This window comes from Sturnus vulgaris, chromosome 4 (genome assembly GCF_052056855.1).
Source record: "Sturnus vulgaris isolate bStuVul1 chromosome 4, bStuVul1.hap1, whole genome shotgun sequence".
Lineage (NCBI taxonomy): Eukaryota > Metazoa > Chordata > Aves > Passeriformes > Sturnidae > Sturnus > Sturnus vulgaris.
The window spans coordinates 42,739,451-42,760,821 of record NC_142246.1 but is presented as its reverse complement, the minus strand read 5'-3'; the positions used below and the strand labels follow the sequence as shown (position 1 = coordinate 42,760,821).

The 21,371-nt window shown below is 43.9% G+C and overlaps 1 protein-coding gene across 1 annotated transcript in view; it reads right to left on the bottom strand.

Annotated features, from left to right (window-relative positions):
- DCHS2 (dachsous cadherin-related 2) overlaps positions 1-6,402 on the bottom strand; it is a 109,276-nt gene extending 102,874 nt beyond the window's left edge. The window contains exon 1 of the mRNA XM_088164418.1: positions 4,249-6,402. Within this exon, the coding sequence (XP_088020544.1) occupies positions 4,249-6,402 (2,154 nt within the window). The remainder of the gene's footprint in view (positions 1-4,248) is intronic.
- Positions 6,403-21,371: the final 14,969 nt, after the last annotated feature.

Below are 21,371 nucleotides of genomic sequence, written 5' to 3'. Positions count from 1 at the left end.
GCACTGTAGGAGAATGACATTTACGTCACACATTTGTACCCTACAAGCTTACAGCATGCTCTGGTAGTGGAAGCAAGTTTAACCTACAAGCCCCAGACATGTACAGAATGTACTGTGCTGTAAAACACAAAACAAACACCTTCATTAAGTTCAAAATATGAGTTGAACTGAGAGCTGTCATCATCACCAAATCTTTAAGCTTTGCAGAAGCCAGTAAGGGAAATACTCTTTAATGCAGGAGTCCATGGAGGATAAGAAAGATAATGTGGTGTTTCCATCACATCTAAATAAAAAACACCAGGCAAACTGATGCCAACATAATGTGCTGATTTCTCCTAATTCAGATAACGTTTTAGCCTGCTCAAAGACAGAAAGAGAGGGAAAGAATATTGCCTTTCAATACTTGACTTCAACTAGAAGAAGGAAATCTTGACAAATCTGGTGATACAGTACTATGATTTGGAGATATATTGTGCTAAAGAGAACCATAACAATGAGTATTGAGAAGCATTACAATCACCAAAAAAGAAGTTTGAAAATAAAATTTTTAATCAGAATTAAACATCTGTTATCAAGGCAGATCTATGATAAAGCTTTATTTCTTCATTCATAGGGTAAGTGAATGGCTCAGAAGAGAGATACTTTGTCACACCCCTTATCCTTAGGACACAGAGGTACAGTAATCAAAGAGTTACACATCATCAGATGCTAAATCTACCTAAAATTGCCAAGCTCACACTAAAGAGTGCAGAAATAGGACATAACCACCACCATCACTCAACAGTTGATGGACATTTGTAATCACATTGGTCCTTGAGAAAGTATAGTAAGAAAGACAGGAGACCACCCAATGAGTTCTCACTCATTCCTCTGTCTTATTCCATTTCTAGGCCACACTGAAGATCTTCAGGAAAATAGATTCGTATTATGCTGAAAGATCATCATAAAAACTGATGTCATCCTTAAGGCCAATGATCACTCAAAATTAACATGCATGAAGAAACCAGGATGTTGATACATCTGCAAAAATCAAAGCATTACTAAAATGTCTGCAGACATTACATGACACTGAGAGTGCTTCTGCTGCTTCCCTTTTAGTTTCTGCAAATTGCATTGATCTACAATTTATCTCTGGTTGTATTCACTTTTACCTTCCTGTACCTTCTTTTTTTTTTAAGCATGCCATCAGTAATGCTTAAATTTTAACAAAGGTGTGTCTATAACAACTGGTAACAAACCAAAAGTTCAGTATCAAAAAAAAGGCCAAAGTTAAATAAATGCTGTAAATTACTTCAAATTTCTATTTACGTCTTTCACTGCATACTTCTGCTCTACTTTGTACATTTGTCTGATAATGCACTGCTTTCCCACTGATTTTTATTCTCTTCATTTAACTTTCTCTTAATTTAACTTTCTCTCATTTGTATGCTCAGATTTCTGATCTTCACCTGTGTTATCTACCCTGAGAAGCAATCATTACATTGCCATATTTCTTTCTTATATTAGCTAATGCAAAAGAATTCCATTCCTTTTTCAGAATTCAGATTCTTCTTTACTGGTCAATATGCACTGGAAGGCAGAGTCTTTTGTCTACAATGAAAAGTCCAGACATATGCCTGGAACAAAGTAGTACTTCCAGAAGTAGTTGAAAACCATGTCTTTTAATTACATGATTAATTCTTCTAATTGGTGAATTCCTACAGACTAGGAGTGACCACTAATACAGATTTACATGCAAGTTGATCCATTTCACAAGACTAGCCCTTATTATGGGCTACATCTATGGAGAGTAAGGGGGAAATGAAGATGAATGATCACAGTAGGAATTAAAGATTTCCCAGAAGGAAAGAAATCCCCTGTTATCAACATGCAGTCAAGAACAAGTTGTCCAGTTATTTAGTGGCTGGGAAGAGGAACAGCAAAGCACTAAGGCTCTAGAAAAACAGTGTATGAGGCAATGGTTTGTCACCAGCTGGTCCCAAGCAAAGGTTACTGATGAACCATGAACATGACTACTTCAATATTGACCTACTGCAAGAGCCCCTCTGCTTGCAGAGGGAAAGGACTAGGCAGTTTAGAAGACTTCCAGGTATCATGATTGTGACTCAAATATAAAACAAATGTTTATCACCACCTCCCAGGTTGTGGAGCAGAGGAAGATGTGACATGATAGCCTCCTTCAATATCTTGGTTTTTTTCCTATTCTCCAGGTGCAGCAATAACAGAGTCCATGGTTACCTCTTTTTCATGCTAGCCTTGAAGTTCAAGACTCCACCTGGAGTCTCAAGACTCATACCACAGAACCTGAAAAACAGCTTGGCCAAACCAAAACCTATTTTCTTCATTCTCATCACTCACTGCAACTCCTAGAGCAACATAAACAAAGCTGCCCACTTCATGATAGCCCTTCCCTTCTCACAATCTTTGAGTAGAAGGTTTCCTTTCCTGGGGGAAAAGATAAGAGGATAATTGTAAAAGGCAGATTTGTTTAAAGTTTAAGCCCGCTATACAGTGTAGGATGAAACTTGGACATCACGATGATCCTGGATTAATCTGCAAGTAGAACCAGCTTCCTTTCCTGGCAGACCATAGGATGCTCATCTGCTATTCCTCCTGTGCATGTCTCTCATGCCTCCTTCTCATTCATGTTCGGCTTTATTACCCCAGGTTCTGTCATTACCAGGACATGACTATTTCTTTCTACTCTCTAAACAGGTGACAATTTAAAAATTCAGTGCACCGTGAGTGATATCCACACCCATGACATCACAGTGCCTGACATCTGTGGCCTTGGAAAATCTGCACTATTAATGTATCAAAACCCACAAAAAAAAAAAAAAAAGAAATTAGTAAAACCACAATCACAGGTTATTTTCTTTAAAACACTGAGTAACTCTTCAGGAAGTTTTTATCCGCTTCAATCAAAAGCAAACAATCGCTATGCGTCAGCCTTGCCACGGTGTGAGGCTGCGGCAGCCCTCCCCGACCGCGCCTTTCAGCACCACGGACCAGGGCCAGAGGCCGGGGCTGCCGCAACGCCTCTCGCTCCTCCCGGGGACATGGCCAACTCCTAAATTCCTCACGGTAACTTTCCTTCAGGCTGTTCCTGGGGCCACTGGTGCACGGTGCCTTTTTTTTTTTTTTTTTAACATGGTGTTGAAATAAAAAGAAAGGGCAGCAACGGGATTTTCTTTTTGACTTGGGATACAAAAAGAAAAACTCCATGAGCTCAACCTTCCTAAAGTTTTTATAGATTAAATAATTTTGAGCTCCAGAGTGCAATTAGAAAAAAAGAGGGGAAATCATAAGAGAAGAAAATGCCTTTTGTTCCAATCGACTATTGTCAGACCCAAAATATGATCAGTGACTCCTGATTTGAAAAGAAAAAAAATTAATTTAGTAGGCCTCCTGAAGATAAAGACAGATTGATTTTTCATCAAATATACTGAGGAAATGCATTACAGTTCTTCCTAGGTCTGCTCTTGTAATGGTTTTCCCCAAATTCATGTAAGTTCTGCACAAACTCAAAAACATGTCTACAATCACTCAGGCCCAACTGCTGTTAATTTTCTTCTGACGGAAAAGGCTTTATTCAGTTCAAAGGTATACATTCTGCAATGCTTTTCCAAGCTAAAAGCAAAAGGGCTTTTTGTTAACTTATGGCCCTCCAAAGCCTCCATTCAGCCTCACCTGCGAAGAGTGAAAGGGGTTTTATGGACAAGTAGAACATTTTTCTCTATTAGGACTAATCAGTTTCTGCAAAGTCAGGGTGAGTTCACATCGTTAGCAGAAAGCTCACAAAGGGAATCATCACAAAGACCCTGAAGTGCATTTTAATTTCAAGCCACTGTGTTTTACACTGTCTGCCCTTCTCTCTGGTTCAGTTTACGCCATGCTGCCCTCCGGGACGGGTCCTACTGGCTCTCTGAAGACCACCTCAAGTCCTCAGAAGTATCACGGTTGGTTTAACTCCCTCTGAGGTTTAACCGGATCTGATACTTGATTCCCTCTGAAGACCTGAGCTTCTATATTCATTACTCACGCTACAAGTGTTATGGGACAAGGAACACATTTCTCAGGGCACTTGAGAGGATGGCGGTACGAGGGCTGCGCTGTTATCTGAACTCCACCTGCCGCGCTCCCTGCTTCCCGGCAGTGCTGGAGCCATGGAGCGCAGCGTTCCAAGAGCAGCGTCCCCAGAGGCCGGACCGCGTGGGCTCGGACCATGCGGGGCCCTGCGGAGCTCACCTGGAGGAGGGGGCGGCCTAGCGCGGTGTGCTCGGCCAGGCGGGCGCGGTACACGGCGCGCTCGAACCGCGGCTCGTTGTCGTTGGCGTCCTCCACGCGCACGCTGAGGCGGCACGCGGCGGCGCGCGGCGGGACCCCGCCGTCCCGCGCCACCACGCGCAGCTCCAGCGCCTCCTGCCGCTCCCGGTCCAGGCGCCCGCGAGTGCTGACGGCGCCGCTCCGCGCGTCGATGCGCAGCAGGGCCAGGGCGGCCGCGTCGCCCTCCAGCGCGTACCGCACCTCGGAGTTGGGCGAGCCCGGCTCGTCGGCGTCGGAGGCGCTGAGGCGGAGCACGGCGGTGCCGGGGGAGGCGGCCTCCGAGACGGCGGCGCGGTAGTGGGGCTGCGGGAACGCGGGTGTCTCGTCGTTGAGGTCGGCGACGCGCAGCAGCAGCGGCTCCTCGGCGGACAGCGGCGGCGTGCCGCCGTCCATGGCCACCAGCCGCAGCTCGTACAGGTCGCGGCTCTCGCGGTCCAGCGGCCCCGCCACGCAGAGGAAGAAGACACCGGCCCCGGCCGTCCGCAACGCGAAGGCGCCGTCGCCGCCCAGCAGGGCCAGCGCGATGCTGTCGCCGCCCTCCCCGCTGCCGCCCTCGTCGGCGTCCGAGATGGACACTCGGGCTACGTAGTCGCCGGGCCGCGCCCCTTCGGAGACCTGCGGGCCGCCGGTCTCGGTGAGGTAGAGCAGATGGATGGAGGGCCGGTTGTCGTTTACGTCCAGCACGGCCACGGAGACGAGGACGCTGGAGACCTCGGGCTGGGCGCCGCCGTCCTGCGCCTCCACGACAAGGTGGTGCAGGGCCCGCTCCTCGCGGTCCAGCGGGCGGCGGAGGCGCAGGACGCCGCTGCCCTCCTCCACCGCGAAGTAGCCGTCGGGGTCGCTCTGCCGGCGATTGATGGCGTACCGCACCTCGCCGTTGGCGCCCAGGTCGGGGTCAGTGGCCCGCAGGCGGCAGACGGCGGTGCCTGGCGGCGCGTCCTCCCGCAACCGCGCCCGGTACTCGCCGCGGCTAAATGCGGGAGCATTGTCGTTCTCGTCCAGCACCCGCACGGACACCCGCAGGTGGCCGCGTCGCCGCGGGCTGCCGCCGTCCCACGCCTCCACCACCAGCCGGTGGACGTCCGCCCGTTCTCGGTCCAGACGCCGCAGCAGCACCAGCTCCAGCGGCTCCGGCCGCACATAGCGCAGGTGGAAGAGCGGCGGCTCCCCCGCCGCGCCCCCCTGCTCCAACAGCGCGTAGCCCTGTGTGCCGAAGAGGCCGGCATCGGGGTCACGGGCAGCCGGCAAGCGGAAAGCGGTGCCAGGCGGGCTGAGCTCGGAGATGTTGAGCTGCAGATTGTCCTTCGGGAAGCGTGGCGGGTGGTCGTTCACGTCGGTGACAGCGATCTCCACCTGAACCACCTCGCCGCGCAGCGTTGCAGCCGCGAAGCTGTAGCGCGCCCGCCGCTCCCGGTCCAGGCGCCGCGCCGTGCGGATGATGCCCGTCTCCGGCTGGACGTGGAAGTCCGCCAGCAGCGCCGACTCGCCGCTCCCCTCCGACAGCAGAAAGCCCCCGGGCGGGTCCGCGCCCGCCGGCAACCCCGCGCGGATGTCGCCCACCAGTGTCTCTGCCGGCAGCCCCTCGTCCACTGTCAGGCTGAGGTTATACACCGGCGCCGCGTCGCCGGCCGCCGCGCCCAGCCATAGCGGCAGCAGTAGCGCCAGCGCCCGTCCCGTCGGGGGAATGCCGCCCTGCCTGCCCCGGCACCTGCCGGCCCGCAGCCACCGCGCCATGCCTGGCAGGTAAGCCGGCATCACGGGCAACCTATGCCCTGCTACTCGCCACCGCCACGCAGGTGTCTCCGACTCGCCGCTGCGGGAGCAACTCCGGAACGCCGCCGCCGGTGATGGGAAGGACAAGCGTCTGGGAGGGGGCGGGAGAACGGCTGCCACCGCCCCGCGCAGCCCCCGCCCCACCGCCCTTTCGTACCCTGGGGGCCACCACCCACCCAGCGCCATGGCCGGGGGACAGCGGCAGCCACGTCCCTCACGCACGGACGTGTCGCGCTGGGTCGGGATGGTGTGACGCTGCTCCAGTGCCGTCCAGAATTCGGAGAGGTCTTCTCCGAAATTCATTACTCGGGGAGTCACCTGGCTTCCTGCTGATGGGGCAAAGTGTGACTAACGCCTGGGCTGCCTCTAGATGCAGAGGCATGGCTCGTGAAGGAGAAGAATTTAAATTAAACAGAAATCTACGAGGACAAACGAGTTTGCACAGTTCAGCAAAGATTTGTCTCGCCTTAATATTCTGGTCCTCATTTTCCATTAAAAGGCTTGCTTGTTATCCTAGCACTAGGTCAGTAAATAGCAACTCACCATGGCAGAAAAGCATTTACCAGAAGTAAGCTTTAAGTAGAAACTTCAATCAGTTTCAGCAAGACCAGAACTTCTTTCCTTTACCACTATTCCTGACTTCCATATCTATCTCAGAATGGTTTAAGTGTTTCTTCAATGACACTGAGAATACACAGCATCATATAAATGCAACCACCCATCTATGCATGAAAGCCATGTACAATACTTCAGTGGTTACCAGTCTCTTGCCGTTCCCACCGATCCTTTTATAAACTTAACTTCATCTTTCTGGCAAGAATCTAACAGCTGTTCAGAGAAAACAAACTTCATCTTAGGACAAACAAATAAAATCAGGGCAAAGACAGTAAGTAGCAGGAGGAGTTACTATAACTCATTCATCTCCTATGAAGCGGCATTTGAGAAGGCAGCTATTTTACAATTTGCCTCTTTTCCAAGTCCATGAAAGAACTACCCAAGTACACTGCCAGAGCACTCTGAGGAGGGAGCAAACTCACTGCAACAGTGAGGAGAAGGGGAAGAGGATTTTTTTCCAACATTTTTGAGACCCACACAATACCATATATCCGGGTAAAGAGGGAGAACTAGGTTCTCAATTAAGTTTAGAAGTCTTACTTCATGTGTGTAGTTGCATGGACAAGAGGGGGAACACATGAGATCACATCCACTGTATCTGACTTGCCTCCTTACACAGACAAATGAGACAGAGTAAAGCTAGATCTTGTCAGATCTTCTTAGGCAGAATCTGAGAAAGTCTCTGTATATTTATACACTGTAATAATTACAAGCATAGAAGCAAGAAGGAAATGCAGAGTCTCTTGCCAGCTTCATTAGTATTCATTGAGAAAACACATGGACCCTCCTCAAGTCACTGATGTTCAATATGAAAATGCCTGAATTCCACTCAATCACAGCAAGTTTGGAAAACAGCCATGTCCCATGCAGCCCATGCTGCCACTAAGAAAACACGTGAATCATGTTCAATCAGGCACATTCACCAAAATCTAAACAAAACCTGCTGTTGACATGGTCAGGCAGTGCCTAAAGAGCAAAATTTTGTACTCAGATACAGCATGCATAAAGATAGCAGAGGAAAAATAAGACTGACGTAGTTATCTGTGGTTCTGGAAGTATTCATGTATTTTGTGAAACCAGGGCACTTCAACAGTTTTATATGAAGCAAATTATGGGAAAGCACTGCCCAACTACAGCATGTTTCCAGAAACACTACATCTTCGGTACAGTGTAGATGTTTTGCCTACTGTGAGCATGAGCTTTACCTCTTAAGCGTTCTTACACTTTCTTTGTGTTTCCGCCTTCTCTGAGTCTATTCTTTCTTCTATTCATTTCTTAAATATTTTCTCTTCCTCTCTTTTGCCATGTTCATGACCTAATTCTTCCACAAATCACAAACAGAAGTTTCTAAATCTTGAGGAGATGTTTGCAATATCCTGGATATATTTAGCTACCCCTGCTGTTCCCCATCTTCTCAGTGACATGCTGACCTACACAAAAAAAGAAAACTGACATTCCTAAGACATGGAGGGAAGCTACCACAATGACATTATCCCAAAGGAAGCATGGTGTCAAAGTTTTAGTGCACTAGCCACCTCCTACATCCTCAACAGATTGCTCTCATAGTGAAGACACTTGTCAGCTCCTCAGATCTACAAAGTCTTCCAGTGTAAAAAGTGGACAGGAGGATAAGCATATTATTTGAAGATGGGGGATGTTCACAAGATGGGTTAGAGTACACAAAATGCCTGAGCATTCCAGTTTAGAAGGTACTGTCTGTTGGTGAGCCAGCCTGCTCAGTTAGATAGCAGGAAGTTACTTCTCCTGCTGTTCTCCCATTCCATTCCTGGAGGTGGCCACGTCTGACTTTGTAGGCAGATGAACAGCATAGGAATCCACTTTCAAGCCACAGAAGTTTCAAACCCTGTGTCTTCAGGCAACCCTACATGAGCATCCTTCTAATCCAGTATGCAAGGCAGTGAACTCTGGTGCTCCCGAGCAGATCCATGTGCCAAATTCAGCTGTAGTGTGGCAGGGACCCCCTCCAGGAAAGGAGCAAGGAAGGAAACTTGGAAGGTGATACCTGTATCAGCTGCTCAAATTTAATCTGCCCATATTTGCAAATTACAATTTACTATAGCTCAGTCCTCCTTGGATTAATTGGAAATTCTTTTTCCTTCAAGGAGAATTAAACTATAGCAAACTAAAGCTGGGTATGACACTAGAGTGCAAAAGATCACTGAAACAGAGATAGTGTTACAACCATGAAGGTCTACCAATAACAGAGTTAATTCTACCTACTAACATTGCCTCGCCCACACAACAGCTGTGGCAGGTGAAGATGTGACTTTCCCGTGCTGAAGATATGCCTGAGGTGGTTAAGCAGTATGACCACTTCCTTTTCTGTCGCTCACTGGCTCATTGCAAACCATCTTTAGCAGCAGCAGTTAAAGCCAAACCACCTGACTCGAGACTGACGCAGGGTGGGAGCACTGCAGGATCCAATCCAGCACTCATTAGATTGGCAGTAGCAGCCAGCTGAGGGCAGAGCATGGCTGAACTGCTCCAGACAGAAATGAAGCAAATAAAATAAAACCTGAAAAATTTTCCATGAAGCTGTTTCCTGCAGTTTGAAGATAGCATGGTTTCAGCTGCTTGTTACTGCCTTTCAGCCAGTGGGCACTATGCTTCCATTTCTGCCTACCAGGTGATGTTCCCTGTGGGTTTAGTTTAAGGACAGAGATTAGTTTAAGCAATGCTGAGACAATGATTTCCATTAACCCCAGTGATTTTTTTTCCTATGCTGGGTTACAGAACACCCATATAAATCAGCTTTCTGGCAAAATTGTGGCATGGGGAAGCACTAACGTCTTCAACTATTGCAGCTGGATCTAAGAAAGGATATTTGTTTCCAGCCTCACTGGCTGGGGTCACTATGGATATTCAGCCTGTAATATGTGATATATGGAGAAAGACTTAACTTTGCAGAGCATCAGGTGTTTCATTATTTATAGTTCTCCAGGCACACATATATTGATTTCAGCAACACCTCCCTGAAGGAGTGTCAGCTGCACAAAAGATTTGCTGGTGACCATATGGAGGCTGGTTACAGTTACTATAATAAAAAAGCTATGTAGGGACTGCTCTCCTTATAAATGCAGAGAAATGTAATGAAGAGGTTGCTTTTTCTCTGGTAGCCATCATTTAACTCTTAATCACAAGCTAATTTACCAAACTCCTTTTGCTGTGAAATAATAGATGCTTTGCCTTCTCTGATAAAAAATCATGTAGTTGTCAGAATCTGATTGGAAATAATAAACCTGAGTCTATATTCAAAGGTAGGAAAGACTTTCTGACTGCACTACAGATAGTAGTAGTGGGTTTTTTCAGTTTCATTCCAGATATACCACAATGCCTTTTCTCTGCCTGTAGAACATGTTGCTGCTGTGGACAATTACTTCAGAATTTGTCACTCAGATAAAACCATCTAAGTAGGATTACTCAGATCAGTATTTTCACATTAACTTTATTTCTAGTCTACTTATATGCTGTCAATCAGATGTAATCGTCTGTCGCAATTTTATGTTTCCATTTTATGGGTTTTCATTAATCTCTTTGCTGTTCATCCCACTACACTCCTTCCCAACTGCAAATCCAAGTGTCACATCACTTGTCAAGATGATTGCTCAAATATACTTAGATTTGCCTGAAAAAATTGGCTGTGTCCTACACATGTTAAATTTATCCTACTGTCCGGTGCAGGATGAAGACATTTCTTGTTATCAACAAAGGTTATAGAAAATATCAAATGAAATATTAAAATAAATATTAACATAATTAAATTAGATTCTACTAGATAGGTGTTCATTCAGATTTTGACATCCTAACCAATTTTACATCTATACCTATATTTACTTTATAAACTTGGTCACAGAATCTAGCCATGAGATTTTTATCCAAAAGTAAAAGACCCCATATTTGATTGCTGTTCAGTGCCTCATTTGTAATTAACATAATACGGGGTTATCTTTAAAAAAGAAGAAAGGCTTATTTCTTTCGATATCTGTTACCAACAAGCTGGCGCAGATTTGAAGCAATCTCTTTAGGATGGCAGGCCAGGAATAAACACACAAGAGCTTCCCACTACATGGACTGCATTCCACGTAAAGCTGTCTTTTGCCATCTGCTTGCCACTGCTGAATCCAGACCTTAGTGGCCTCTCTAAAACCTGAAGGGTAGCTCCAGAAAGCGTGAAAAAATATATCCCAGGCTGGATTTAATATTCCTTGGATATAATATCTCCCTTGACTACTATGTTGAATTTTCACATAAAATTTATGAGATTATCTACATTATCAATTTTTCTCACACAATAATAGATCACAACCTGCAATCAGATCCAGTAGTCAAATTCTATGTATGTAGAAGTGTGAAAGAAAAAAAGACACAGATGTGAGAAACAAAACGGGACCAAAACATGTTATCTGATGTGTTTGTCTGAACTGCAGATGATACTGAAATTATGCAATGACCAAACACATTTGCAGGAGCTCCAAATCCACATAACTTTCATCTGGATGCAGCCTCTTAAATCAGGGATGTGAGTGCAGCATTACTGAAATTATTCCATATCTACAGGATATGATATCCTAGCATTTACTATGCTGCCCAATCTAACTCTCTCTAAGCTCTGAAGATTTGAAAATCAAGAACTGGCTGAGAGCATGCAAAACAAAACCATTACAACCATATCTGAAGACAAAGAAGTCAGCAGAGGATTTCTCTGAATTAGGTCTTCCCAGATTTTCCTTCAGTGTCAATTAGCTGATGTTAACGTTGTCCAGCACTGTGCACAGTACTAGTGACGCCAGCAAGCCAAAATACAGTAGTTGAAAGTTACAAGTCCGTTAACAGAGTTCAAGCTGCAAACAAGACGCAAATAGCAAGAATGATTGCAATGGCATGCCATGGGATAGGATGCATTTTCTGTCACTTGCAGACTTTAAATCAAGGTTAGACAGCTAACAGACATGTTTTATTTCAGCCACAAATTACAGGGCTTTAGGCAGGAATTACCTAATAAAAAGAAGTCAGGCTAAATGATTAGGTTGTTCCTGTCTGGCTTTTACACCTATGAAAATCCACCTTCCCAGGGCAGCTGCTCTGATCACAGAAGAGCAGCCCACACAGTGTGCTTGAGACTGGAAACCTGCTGCTATCACTTCATCAGCTGAGGTCCCTGCTGAGGACTCAAGCTTGTGGTACTGAGAGGAGAGAGGGTCTACACATAAAGCTGTATCTTAATATGCTAAGCTGCTCTGCCAGCTGATTCCCTTGCTGCATTGAGCTAAATAATTGTTTTAAATAGCTGTAAATCAGAAGAGATCTTTGCTTTTAAAAGTGAAATATACCATAATCCATGTGTAAATTAATGCCCCTGGCTATTTTCTCTCTCCCACGTGTACAAACACTAAAAGCAATTAATTCACCAGCGGTTTTTGAGCCTTTGTATTCCTTTCCAGATGATAATTTCATACAGAGTTTTTGATGCCTGAGTTTTGGCTGCTGTGCTACAACTGACACTACCACAGTTACATTCCTGAAAGGTTCACATGTTTTCTTAAACAGTCTATTAAGACAAAGCTATAAATACACAAGAACAAAGCAATCTTCTTTGTCCCAGTATAAGTGCCCTGACCTGCTGATTTTCAGGGCACACAATATTATGCAGTACTATGTATTTCTTTGGGGCGGTGAGAGCTGGAGGTGTGTCTGGATGTGGTGAAAACCCCCCAGCAGCCATAGGGAAGCAGATGTTTTGTTACCTCCTGTAGCAGGTTTCTTTGTATTGGCAGCTGTCAGTAAACTGTTGCTGTAAATTGTGCTCATGTCATTTTGGTCAGTGGTAGTGGAGCACCTAGCACCTTCTCGATAGGCACCCATTTTTAATAGATGTGAAAACAAATTTGTACAAATCTTAATTAATGAATCCTATTTGATTGAAAGTAAGCCGGACTGAGTGCTGGAGACAGAGGTTGATTGCCTATTTTAATTTAGGTCACATAAGCTGCATCTAAAAGCAGTTCTGACAGCTTCCTTGTGCATCTTCATGTCAGCAGGGGGAAATCCTACTTTTACGGTGAAGTCAGTGAATTATCCAAGATCTTACAATTTTTTTAATAGAGTTTATCACTACAGAATCTTTATGGGGCTGAGAAGGCTCATAATCACCATTCCACAGGGAACTGCAGGCAGACACTAGGATAGGGCACATTTACATTGTGCTGTGGACAGAGACCCCTGAGGTAAAACTGAACTTGCTCTTCAGCTGGAGATGTCACAGCACCACCCTAAGGGGTCCCAGCCTGAAATTACAGACCCAAGGTGGGGTTATATGCTGGAAAAGTCCCAACCATCTCACCATCACAGTTTCTAGTGCCAAACAGTCTTTGCAATTTGAAAAGACAGTGTTCACAGCCAGTGAATGCATTGGGAAGGGGAGCTCCCTGTGGAGCCCTCACTCCATGTGCGCAGTCTTAGAGGGCATCAGCAATGCAACCTACACTTCCTGCATCCCAAGGCAGTGGCTTTGGGCTTTTTCTTTCCCTGCTTGCTTTTCCCAGTCTGTTCTAGCTGTATTTCACTGCTGAGGTTTTGTTTTGTTTTTTGTTTTGTTTCGGTTTGGTTTGGTTTGGTTTTTCGTGTGTGTGTTCAAGAATAAAATAATACAGGCTTTAACTAATTTTAGCTATGTATTTTCTGCTCTGGTGGCAGGAATGTCAGTTATAAGATGCTTGAGATCACAGCATCGCAGCAGTTTTAAAGCTTCCAATACGGACATCACACAGTTGCCCACAACATTGTTCCCCACCACAAAATAGTCAACAAAAATATATTTCTAAATGTTTTTTTCATCATTCATGAATATTCACATCTTTGACTATGTTACCTTTAACATAACTCTAGGTATGGGTTGCAATGCTTCCATGTATCATACTGCAGTAAATACAAAAATCAGTGTATTTCAGAGTGAGCTCAGACAAAAAGGATAGGAAGGAGAAGTTTCTTAAGCCTTTAAGTAAGACATAAGATAAACTTCTGTAACGTATTTAGAAGAAAAAGAAAGACTGCTAGGCATCTGTAAAAGGAATGCAGGACTTCTAAACCCATGTACATTAATGCACTAGAATATGACAACAGGAACAAGAAGATATCGTAGGAAGACAATTCCTACAGCTAATTTTAGGTAAGAACTGTCTGTAGGCCCAGCTTACAATTTCAATTACATTTGCCATGTGTTCATGCCTGACTTGACCAGATTGTTTCTGAATTCCTGCATCAAAGAGGTTATGGCTGCTTCTTTCAAAATAACTCAAAATGCATCCCATCTCTGAACTGTGCTGAAAAATGCTATTAGGAAAATGAAACTGGATTCCTAAACATGTTCATTAGAGTAGGTGTTTTGGGTATAGCACAGCTGGCATGGCCTCTCCCAGTGCCACGATGCCCTCCAGCCACAGTCATACTCTAAAACGGGGTGCCAGCACTTTGAGGATTAGAAGAGTGCATCTATTTTTAAATACTTTTTTTCCTAACAAAAGTTACTAGCCATTTTTAGGTCACCCAGGAAAAGAATTATTACTATGCTTTTTAGACTTTACAAATAAGAATGATATGACACTCTTGAAAGGAATTGTGAAGTGTTTAGGTCTACAATAGGATGTGCAACAGATCACACTCTGCTGGGAGTAGTCCTCAGGCAAAGGGAGGTGTGACTGCCTAGAAGGGTCAGTTTATACCAAAAATCCCAGTGTTGCTCACATCTAGTAAAAACAAACCAGCACTGAGAAGGGCATAAAATATCCTATTGAATTCAAATGATATTGTTCCTCTACAGCACAATACTTACTTGACTGAAAATTCAGAGAACAGAGAAACTGGGCACTTTGCTGACTTTGGGCTTTGCCCAGAGCATTATTTTCCTTTCACATAAACTGCGGAAGGACCATATCTACCAGCCTCTGGGCTGGTCTCTAGGAGAGGACCTCTCTCAGGAATGTCACAGCTACCCCACAGCCCCCACTCTGCCTGGGAAGAGCTGCTGCTGGGATGATACAGATGGGCTCCCACTGCCACACAGAGGCAGGGACATCAGGCTCCATATCATGCCTATCTCACATAGGGACTCTGCCTTTCAGCTTACCAGCCCTGACCACCATATTCCTCTGCCTGCCACAAACCTACATCAAGGCCAAAATGACATTGTGCCTTCAGTAAAACATGCATGCTTTCTCTCTGGCTCCATCTTCAGTTTATTGCTGCATGGTGGGGAGGGAAGGGGAGGAGGCCATCGAACTTGCTGTGGCTGTAGGTATTTTTCTAGGTCTGGGAGTAGTTCATAACTTCCTCGCTTTTTCTAAAGAAAACAACATGCACAAAAATGTTTCTGTAAGGCTGAATATGGAGTCTCTCTCGGGTTCAAATCTCAGTTTACATCCATAGAAAAAAACATATTGTCAGCATGAGCTCATGCAGGGTGATCTCTCTCTGAATGCTCATTTTGGCTTATGCACTTGGAACAGCTTGCTGTTTTCTCTGTAGCTCAGTTGTGTGATATTTCACCTCACTCTTCATAAAGAACCAGGAGGAGTTCCATAGTGCAATGTAATGAAAAAATAACAGCAGTTTTAATTTAACGTGCGTTTCTTTTATGAGATGGCCTTTTGAAAGGACAGACAAAATTTTTATTTTCGTACACAAAGGCATTCTGTGCTGGGAAAGAGTTCAGGTCTGCATTTTATCCTTTTTTCTGTCTGTCATAAATGAGCTGCTTTCAGTTGTTGACACAGGCTGTCAGAATTTCATTGCACTAAACATTGCTGGCAGCTGGTGGGAAGGTAAAATGAATTCACCTACATCGAAATAATAGTTTGTACTTTAGAAAGTGGCATTCATTTACAAGCCCTAAAGCTCTCTATAGATGTGAACAAATGAAGCTATATAGTGATCCGTTGGAGGGGTAAGCAGAACATGTCCTTTTCAGTCCCAAGCACAGAAGGCACCTGACTTGTCCAAGGTCAGACTAAATGCACCTGAACCAAGATCTACTGAAATCAATAAAACATTTCCTTCAACTTCAAGGTATGGTGAGCTGAGACCTAAGCTAGTGACAGAAATAGAAAATAATTCATAACCCTCAAATCTCTCTTCTAATTGCTATTTTAGGCTACTTTTCTTCCTTCTGTTTTAGAACAGGCTTAAACCAGAACATCAGCCAAAACACGAAAATTTATTACATTACAATATGATACAAGAGCATTTAAGTTAAAAGCTTTCCAGAAAAAAATCATATTGCAAGGACAAATAATAGTATTTTGTGGCCAAGATAATATTTAAAGGAAATCACAATGAATTGAAATATTCCCATAGGCTTCTTTGCTTGAACACTAAAGCATTTATCTGAAATTTTTATTCACTGCAACAACTTTATGCCATTATTGCCTAGATTAAAGGGAGAGGGCTATAGCAGAACTACCAGCTAGAATTCAGTAGTGTACCAGGGAAATGAAAAATCCAAACTATGCACTGTTAGGATGGTAAACAGATGCAAGCCTTTAGCAATGAGCTCTTAAATAATCTTTTAATTTAAACCACACCTTTTTAATTGCAGTAACCACCATGTAGTCATAATTGTAAGATCCACTTGGAAATACAGATGTCTCTCAGCTACGTGGAAGCAAATTATCGTGGCTAGGATTAGTCATACCACAGCAACAGGAAGAAACCCAGATTGCTCTGAAAAGACAAACTTACTTGCACACAATACCATCCAAACAGCACTACTGCTTTCACATCTGAGCTGGGCAAAGCAGATCTCTCAGAAGAAGTTTAGGACTTCTCTGCTCTGCAGCCAACAGCATCACCAACATTTTTGTCCTACCAATTATTTGTAATATCTGCTCATGCTCTGATTCACATGGGCTTTATATTAGCTATGGTTTTATTTTCTCTAGGTGGTCACTTCACTGCATATTTAAGCTAAAGGCAGTTACAATAATGGAGGATTACCCCCAGTTACCTGCCAATCACAGTCCTGCAACAGAAAATACCATGGCATTAACGTCATCCTCTTGCTCTCCTTCCCTAAGTTCCAAACCACTCATTAATCCCCTGGAGATGTTCTGACCAGGACAAGAATGGAAGTTTCCAAGTCAAAGATCTTGAACAGAAAATAGGTCTCCAGCTAAACCTTTTCTCTCTTACATTAGCAGCCTTCCAGACTATGGGCCAGCACCAACTGGTGGCTGAGCCACGAAAGGACAAGCTCCCTTGGACTGCTGGAACTTCCCGGGCCAAAACTAACATATTCAAATTTAGGCTAGAGGTGGCCAAAGCAGACTGTGGAGCATAAGCATCGTGCATTCACAGGAGATAAAACCCACTCTTAATGTCCATGAGTATAATTTCTCATCAGGTAGAAGAGGCATCTTCATAAGGAGCATGTTGAAGGAACCTGATGCTGGGAGGCAGAAGCCTGGCTGAAATGACAAGGTCTGTGTTCACAAGGATTCTTCAGAATCTCCCCAGGCCAGGTAACAAACAAATAAACTCCCCAAAATTCTTCTAGTTACTAATGATTTCTTGAGCACTTAGAAATCCAGCCAGAATGAGGTTGGAAGCCCAACTAGGCCTTTGGAACAATCTAAGACAGACACCCTCAAAGGGCAAAATACTTTGCTTTCTCTGCTGATTACAACCCCCATCCAGACAATATCACCTCAGCCTCCTCCGGATCTGGTTTCAAACATTTTCTTCCCATCTGTGTTCCTTTCTCAGCTAACTCTGTGCAATGCTGCTGTTGAGGGATTACACAAAACAGAGTTGAAGTATGTATTGTTAATGTAGTAAAGACTTTCTCATACATATTTCTTTCCAAGGACCCCAATATAAATGAAGACTACTACCCCTAAGCCAGAAAAGAAAAATCCTCATATATTCTTGTCCTGATTTAAGAGCAAATTTGGGAGGAAACCTCTGAATGGGGTCCCTCTATGAAACAGATTTAAGCAGGTTTTTTTTCAATTGGTTTGGGGAAAAATATTATTTCGGAGAGAAGTGGAAAAAGAAAAGCTGTTTATTTAACAGGCAAAACACTTCCCAGCTCAAAAATGAACAATACTAAACAGCAAAACCTCTCGCTGCTCCAAAGAGATGACAGATTTAGAAGAGGTTTTTTTGTGGGTTGCCTGGTTCACCTAGTCTAGTACTAGTTCTTTAGGTGCTGGGAAATGCTGCCGCCCAGGCCAGGCCTGGTGAGCCACAGGCGTGAGCTTTCAGTGCTTTTCCGGGTTTTCAGTCTAGAGTAGGTTCAAACAGTTCCAGAAAAAAAAGGGAAAAAATCAACACAGTTCATGGAGCTTTTCTGCTTCAACTAGCCAGAAAACCTAACTAAAAGTAAAGCGAGAGCTCTTTCCCACTGTTCACTGCAGACAGCACAGTCTGTGAGCAGGAATGCCACGGAGCGAGTGCAGTTTTTGATAACAAACTCTGCACTTCTTCCTTCCCCCCCTTCACTCCTGGAACCAGTCTTAAAGCTGCAGAATTCGGCATTCAACACCAACCGAACAGATGGTTTGGGGATACAGGCATCATACAGTCACCCCAAGACAATTCTCTACAGGACTATTTTAGTTCATTCATGAATTATCATAATATATAAAAACATACGTAAAAAGTATCGGGTAAAATGCCTGCCTGACTGGAATCAATGGCAAATCTCTCATTTACTCTAAAGGGACAAAATTTCATCCACTAGGTTCCAAAATGAACATTTTCTGCCTACATTTTCTGGGATGTATATATTAGGCAGATGTTCTGTGTTTGCTCAATAGCTAAAGAAAGTTATTCTTTTCATGCAAAATGCTGTCTTTGAATAATTTATTCAGAAAATTATACTGAATTGTCAGGGTTTGTACCATCTGATCTGCGTTTGGCATAACCAAGCGAACTCGCTGGCTGCTAGCCCTGCCATTAATAGTAACAGCACAGTCTGGGACTTCTTTGGTTTTCCACTCGTACATGTCTCTGTGTCCAATTTCAAACACAGTTAATCATGAAGCGAGGAATAAACAGCAAAGTGGAAAGGTTGAGGATGGGGAAATGCATTGAATCTCCTCTCAGTGAGTAAAAGGACAATGACCTGAGCACCACAGAGATTAAACTAGAGCAGAAAAATGTGTTCAGAGAGGATGCCTAGCCATCCTGACAGCAGTGCATGACTTGCTTCTCACTATCAAATGTTGAGACAGAAATGGGGACTACTGATGCATGATCAGAATCTGAATTTTACTGGGAGCTACATATGCTTATATACCATTTTCAGGAAGGCTAGTAATTTTTTACTACATTCATTTAGTTAAACATCACACAGACAAACAACATTTCTACTCAGTTAAATCTTCTTTCCTGTCAGTCAGACTTGATCCAATGTTCTTGTAATCTTCAAAGCTCTGTTTGCTCTTGCCAAGGCATCTTGGTTATCAAACTGCATATGCTAATTAAATCTACAGTACTATGAGTCTCATTTACAGTTACCACATCTCACAGCTTTCTGCTGCTCCTCCACAAGGATTGCTGCCCTGCAGCCATAGGGCAAGATGCAGGCCAGCATTTCATCTGCTCCAGTTCAAGTTTCTGTGAGTTAACCTCAGCTGCCTCAATTTGCGCCAATAATCTGGGCAGTGAATCACAACATAGGCAGGCTCCTGCCAAGAGCTGCCTCTGAACAGGCATTGAGGCCAGGCAAGTACAGGGGTGCTTATCTGGGGATTGCAGTCAGTTCTCCCATGCACTCAAGATACGGACAGCAACATGGCATATCCAAGGACATCAAACTGCTGCTGATCACAGGTAAAAAACTTCCCAAGAGGCGAGGATAACTGGGAAAGTAAATATCTTTGGGAGGAGGATAAAGAGTGTTAAAATTCTTTCTTGGGAGACTTCGATTTCCTACTAAATTACTCCTCTGTGAACTCAAGCCTGGCTTTCCCTCTGCCCATCAATTAATGTATTAAAAAGCCTCACCAGAGTGCTGGGAGATGCAATTCCCTCTTCAAAACCTACATGTAAAGCAGCCATTCAATGCAGGGAGCTTTTGTATGTCCAAGTTCAGAAGCCACTTCACATTTTTTGACCTCTCTGTTAGAGAGACAAAACTCCCTGGCTAATATGTCAGCCTGGGGATTCTTTCCCTCTTTGAAGGAACACAGAGAAAAGGCAAAGGCACAAGATTGAGAAAATGGTTCAAACTGGAATTTTAAAAAGGTGTTTAGACAGAACAAATATTAATCCCTCGGTTCATCACTTTCTGAGATGGGAAAGTAGATTGAAAAAAGAAGCAGTACATTAATGCAGTTAGAACATTTCAGAATTAATTGAAACACCCATCCCAGCATAGTCTCTCTGGCTACCTCACCCCAATAAATATTTACTGATTGTAACTGTACTTTGAAATATAAAACCACTCAGTGTGGTAGAAATCACCTCCCCTGTCATGACTAGTACAGATTCAAGGCACAATTGTGACTGCAGAATTTATGTAAGAGGACTTACGACCAAAAGTGCTGGCAGAGAAAAGACATTTTAGAAAATGCAGCCATAACGACAATGTAACTTTTAAATTTCTCTGCCAGTGTATGCTGGGTGGTCAAGACTTATCTATTTGCTTAAATATTTACTAAGGGAAAAGAGGAAAAATTAGGGGTTTGATAGAGGAAGTGTTATAATATTAAGTTTGGGAGATTTGATCCTATGGCCCTACTTCTGTGGTGGGTTTATAGGACACAAAAAGCACTTGAAAAATCTTACTTCAGTGTTACTTCTCAATATCTATTCTCATGTGCACTTTTTTATTTCTACTTCCTTCTGTCAGAGGAGAAAAAGCCCAGAACAGATGTGGAAAACATAGATAGATGGTAAGTGAGTGAATCAACCAGCCAAGACAGATATTTAAAAAATGTTAGTGCTTCTTAACCACCCTTTGCTCTTTTCACCACCTTGTCCCTGTACCTCCAGTGAGCTGTTCCCATTACACAGGTGAGCTGGGCAGGGCTCACGGCAGACTTGGGCTCACACTGGGGGTTTCTGTGTGCAGTACCACACACATGAAAACACATTACATGATGTACGCATGAGCAAAGCTAGCCCAAACATGTGAGTCAAAGAGAAAAAGAAGGAAAATGAGAGAAAAGAAGGACATGAGGCAAATAACACCAGTTTATCAGACCACTGAATGAGTGCATTTTTTCATTTAAAATGTAGTATTTAAAAAGACTAATAAAGAAACTCATCATATTAACTGAGGCAACTAATAGAAAACAAATGCATGGCTTCAATGAGCCAGACACAGAAAAAATGTCAAAGAAGAAATTTTGGCAAAGCAAAGAAGACTACAGAGCAGAGCAAATACAAGAACACTTCCCCTCCCTCCTCCTGTTATGGGATGCAATAGCAAGGATCACCATGCACACAGAGTACATATCATAAGATTCACGTCTTGATTTAAAAGGAGAAAAGAATGTGAAATAGGAAATTCAGCTGCAAATTTAGCTTCTCAGAATTTATTTCCTCAGGAATGTGCATATGCTTTATTTTCTCCAAGTTTAATATCCAGGGTGAAAAGTAGATGGTTTTGTGGGATTTGTATGGCCAAGTTTTGG